This window comes from Penaeus vannamei, chromosome 34, assembly GCF_042767895.1.
Source record: "Penaeus vannamei isolate JL-2024 chromosome 34, ASM4276789v1, whole genome shotgun sequence".
In the NCBI taxonomy this organism is placed as follows: domain Eukaryota; kingdom Metazoa; phylum Arthropoda; class Malacostraca; order Decapoda; family Penaeidae; genus Penaeus; species Penaeus vannamei.
Window position 1 is genome coordinate 9195573 of NC_091582.1, and position 5000 is coordinate 9200572.

Consider the following 5000-nt stretch of genomic DNA (forward strand, 5'->3'; position numbering starts at 1 on the left):
CTCTAAACATTGAGCTATGTTGTAGCTTTCACTACACATAATTATTAACTGTAAAAATATTTGGAACAAAATCATTTACAGCACCCCTCAACAAGTAAGTGAGGCTTGACAAGATGTACCATGTTCAGCTGTATTTCAACTAATAGAAAAAGTTAATTAGTTAATTTCTATAAGGCAGGTCACATATAAGCTTGCCATGAAATCTAAAATTTATATGTAAATGCAAGTCTGATTCACAGTAGCAGATAATTGGATCACATGTCAATTACCAGAAGATTCACATTTCCATTTTCCTTGCACTGCTGCTGATTCATGCTGGCAGTGAGTCATATGCCAACTAAACTATTCAATGCCAAACATAGCATTGCTTTTGTTCATAAATCACATATGAATATGGATTTTTTAATCATTAGTGGATATGTAAAAAAGTACATCAAACCAGTTATATGTATGATGTAAACAAAATATTCTTATATATACTAAATGAAAATGGTGTATACATTCATCATAGCATATTAACAGGTCTTTAAAGACTTGTCTTACTGTATACAGATTAATATTGAATTGTCTGAATCTGTAAGTGCTTGGTGCATAGATCATATTAATGCATAACATAAATTAAATTGGTCCTTATTGGTCTTTTTTAATTGTTGTTTAGGATGTAATTTTGAATAATCAAAATATACTGTTATTTCCTCAAAGGTATTACCAAACCTACTTTATGTTGGTTTGTGGAAGAATACCAAATCAAAAAATACCAATTTACATATTATATCTGTAATATCTATGTTTACAATCCATTGACTAATCTATAATATTTACACATTCATAGCACTGTACAACAAACATTAGTTATATAAAAGACACTTCCAATAACTATATACCAGGAGAACCTTATGGTTGACATTCATGGTTATATCAAAGTGATGAACAGAAAGTAAGTGCCAGGAAATTCTTTGTGAGGGCTTCATTTTCAAAGTTTTCCCTTATGACATCCTACTTATGCTCATAAAATTAAATAAAATAGAAATTCAGATACATCAGGCTGATGGGGGAGAAGCAGAGAAACCCAGCAAACACTGGCATTATGGGCTGATAACTGTATGTAGCAGAACTAAAGCAGAAATTAAGGGAAGACAGTGCCTGGCTAATTAATAACTGCATTTTACTGTTTGCATCAAGCTAGCATAAGGAAGATGGTGTTGCACATTCATACTATTATTTTTTTCTCTTACTAGTTTATGCATAGATATCCTTTGTCCTCCATATCCAGACATAATATTCCAATAATAGTAATATTGTTTGCCAACACCAAAATCGAGCAAAACTGAGAGGAATATATGTGCAACCCCTAGCAACCTTTTAAATATAAATACTATACAGACAATTGCAAAATGATTAAAATCAAATTCCACTTTTGTTGTAAAATAATAAAAAGCGATTAGGAAAAAAGTCTCACCTATTGTTACTGTTTTCTACATCAGTTAAATATCTGTAGATATGAAGAAATCAAACAAATACTGCTTTGATGTAAGCTGAAGTTTGATAATAGTTTTCCCTCTGTTATATTGGGAGCCAATAATAAACCAATATCATTTGTTGCAAACAGATGACTAAAATATGCTTGGAATATGGTTATGGATATCAGCCCATTGTGGTAAAGGTCAATATGCCAGAATTGGCCCTGTATTGGTTTTCATAATTCATGTTTGCTGGGAAGGGGGATGTTAGTGGAAATTGAGGGTAGGAAAAAGGGAGAAGAGGAGGGAGAGGGTATTGAGGTGGTGATAAAAAGAAATACAGATATAATTAAAGCTGAAGGAAGAAGGAAAGTTAGTGATTAACTGAGAAAGTGGAAGGGAAGGCATTGGGAGAGGGAGAGAGACATACTGATTTGAACACTCGCTCACCTACCTTTCTCTCTCTCTCTCATATGCACATGTGCACACCGAGAAAAAATGCACAATTGTCTAAGGAGATTTTACACAGAATAATCAGATTAGAACAAACATTACAATTGAGTAATGGATCCTGTTCACATTCACTAAAAGCAGAGGTGATGTACTGTGCTTTTTAAAATCTTTTTGAATGACTGTCCCTCATCATTATTTTCAACTGGTTTTAGGCATGACAAAGGCTACAGACAGATCACCACAGCTCTTTGGAGACACATGGTGAAGGTGGCAGGGTTTTCCATTCATTTTTAAAGTATTAGAAAAAAATTCAAGAAGAGTGTCCTGTCTACTTTTAATATTAGAAAACTGCATTCATACATTGTTTTAAAAGTCTACCTCAAAACTGGCTACAAATATTTACTATGAAGAAGGAAAATAATCAGTTAAGAGTAAAAAATTTCCCTGATTATCAAACTGATTTTAACACTTCATCTCACCATGTTAGCCTTTCTATGAACTCTGCTACTTTTACATGCTGTCTTGGTCAGGGTCTATTCCTTAGTTTAAGATGCATTTGTTCTCCATTGTGATTAACTTTTAAGATTCTTTTGCCAGTGACTGGTTAATTACTTTAACCAGTCCATAACTTAACTTCCTAAGCAAAAGTTCAACACATTGAAAAATAAATACTCCTATAGTCCTAACACATTTGAGCTCCATGGACCTGCTGGTGGCTTGTACCTGTTTTTACATTTTCGTAGAAGGTTATGGTGTATTTGTCCTTTGTCTACAAATCAACATATAAATCTGATAAAAAATATACTGATAAATAACTTTTGTGTTTGCATTTGCTGTTTTCATGCTAAGACTGAACCCTACTTTTGTTGCCTTTGGTTTTTGGCTAATAAGAATCACTTTCCTCACTATCAGTGAAGAAAATGAGTCTTAACTCCTTCATAAAATTGACATTATTCGTTTCCAAAGATGTCCTTGACAATAAGCCTCACACAGCCCCATTTGAGGTTACTTCCTAAGACACAGGATAAAGAAACCTATTTCATTAACTACTTAAGGCTTCTGATCATTGTTTCAAAACCTCAAACTAACCAGTAATCTCAAAATATTCTAAACTCCCATTTCTAGCTAAGCCGATCTGTACAGTTCCTCATTGGGAAGTCATAACCAGGAATATCAAAGGAGATGTTTTTCACAGCCCACTTGCAAACGAGCTGAAACGAAAAGAAATGGAGATTAAATTTCACATAAAAAAACTGACTGTATGCGTATAATCTTAATCTTTTTAACTTAGAAAATATAACCAATATTTATATAACGTATGTCACTAGGAGCACTTATAATATCTCCTGAATTTAGCACCGATCAAAAGAAAGAGTGAAAGACAAAATTTTAGACAATTTTTACTGAGCTATAAACCATGCAAAATTGCAAAGTCTGACTCCTTTTAAAACACAATGAAAGTAATTAAAACAAGCCTCTATCAGCTTACCTGGAAGTAGATCCCAGCAAAAATTCCAGTGATGAGAGATGCAGCCCCAAACATTCCAGCCACTGGTGCATGCTCTGGTTCAACAGTCCTAAAAAAAAAAAAAAAAAAAAAAAAAAAAAATTGATTCATTTCTAGTCATAATAAAGAATTAGTACACTGATGAATAAAATTGTTCATTATTCACATATCAAAAGAGTAAAAACTGAAATATTACCTTGGGCAGTACATCATAGCCAAGGAGGAATAATATCCTGAGGTGATACCCAGGATCACAGAGAGGACCCAGTATGCCCAGTCTGAATCTATCAATACAGGCAATACCCGCATTTCACCCTTGGGGTAGTAGTGGCATAACAAGAATGCCGGGATTAAGAAGAGGCGGAAGAGCACTGGGATACACAGGAAACGTGGTCCAGGCTGTGGAAAAAGGACAGAATGATTATCATATTAGCAGTTTTGGGTTCATGGAGAATATTAACTTTCAATGTCATGCTCAATTATTCATATTTGGATTTATACATTTATTGTATTATATAAACATATAGAAACAAACTATAAATTGTTTATGAATCTTGATGTCTTAAAGTATGAATCTCCACAAAAAGAACAAACTTTTCATGAAAGTGTGTTGCACACACAGACACACACACACACAGACACAGACACACAGACACACACACACACACACACGCATGCATGCATGTACATACTCACCCATTTGAATAGTCCAGGCAGCATATTTCCAAACATGGCAAACAAGTTGAATGTCAAGAAACAAGTAACAGCCTGGAAATACTTTGGTGAGAGTGGGAAGTTCTCCTCTGTCCTACAAGTTTCTGTAAGTCATGAAAAAAATAAGGCCTGTGTTAGTGTTTCCAGTATAATGATTAAGATCTATTTCTATGAGTTTCATGCAGAAAGCCCACTAACACATCTTGCTGTCAGACTAATATAAGAGCAGGCAAATGCAACACAAATGGAAAAAAAAATGTTCTGAATTATATCAATGCCAAGAACATGATTCATATTGGGGATATGTATACATAATTCCAAGAAATCACCTGCAAGAACAGCTGGAAAGACAGCCAGGGTGACAAAGAAGACCATAAAGACATTGAAGAGTTGGGGAAAGGCCTTCTTGAAGATGTAGAAGTAAGGAACCTTTGGCTTGCTAGGATCTCTCTTGGCAGCTTTCTTGGCCCTCTCATGCTGAGCCTCATGGTATCTGAAGAATCGCTGTGAGAGAAACAGAAATTAGTGCAAGCCGATATAAATATAAGCAACAGAAATCAAATACTTCCTTTAAATTCCTTGCAGGCAGGAAACTAAATGATTTGCTTTGTAAATAAGGAGTCTGAATAGTAATATATGTCATTAGAACTACAAAATAATTGCCACCTGCTACGAAATCTTAATAAGAATTGCATTTGCACATACGTTTAGTGGAAGAGCGAAGTATGTGTCGAAGCAAGCCAAGAGAACGAAGAGTGCTGTAATGAAGTAGTAAATGGCTGAAGTCCTGGTGTTTGGTGCCATAGCAATAGCAATGATGTTGATAAGCGCTGTGAATGTCCCACTCATGTTCTGAAAATTCAAAC

General features: G+C 34.6%; 1 protein-coding gene across 2 annotated transcripts in view; it reads right to left on the minus strand.

Annotated features, from left to right (window-relative positions):
• Ent2 (Equilibrative nucleoside transporter 2) overlaps window positions 1–5000 on the minus strand; it is a 480097-nt gene that overhangs the window by 245 nt on the left and 474852 nt on the right. For both annotated transcript variants that reach the window (XM_070113676.1, XM_070113678.1), the window contains exons 8-13: window positions 4840–4986; window positions 4464–4638; window positions 4117–4238; window positions 3617–3819; window positions 3403–3490; window positions 1–3124 (exon numbers count right to left, since the gene is read on the minus strand). The exon at window positions 1–3124 is cut by the window's left edge and continues 245 nt beyond it. In XM_070113676.1, the coding sequence (XP_069969777.1) occupies window positions 3035–3124; window positions 3403–3490; window positions 3617–3819; window positions 4117–4238; window positions 4464–4638; window positions 4840–4986 (825 nt within the window). In that variant the 3' untranslated portion in view covers window positions 1–3034. The remainder of the gene's footprint in view (window positions 3125–3402; window positions 3491–3616; window positions 3820–4116; window positions 4239–4463; window positions 4639–4839; window positions 4987–5000) is intronic.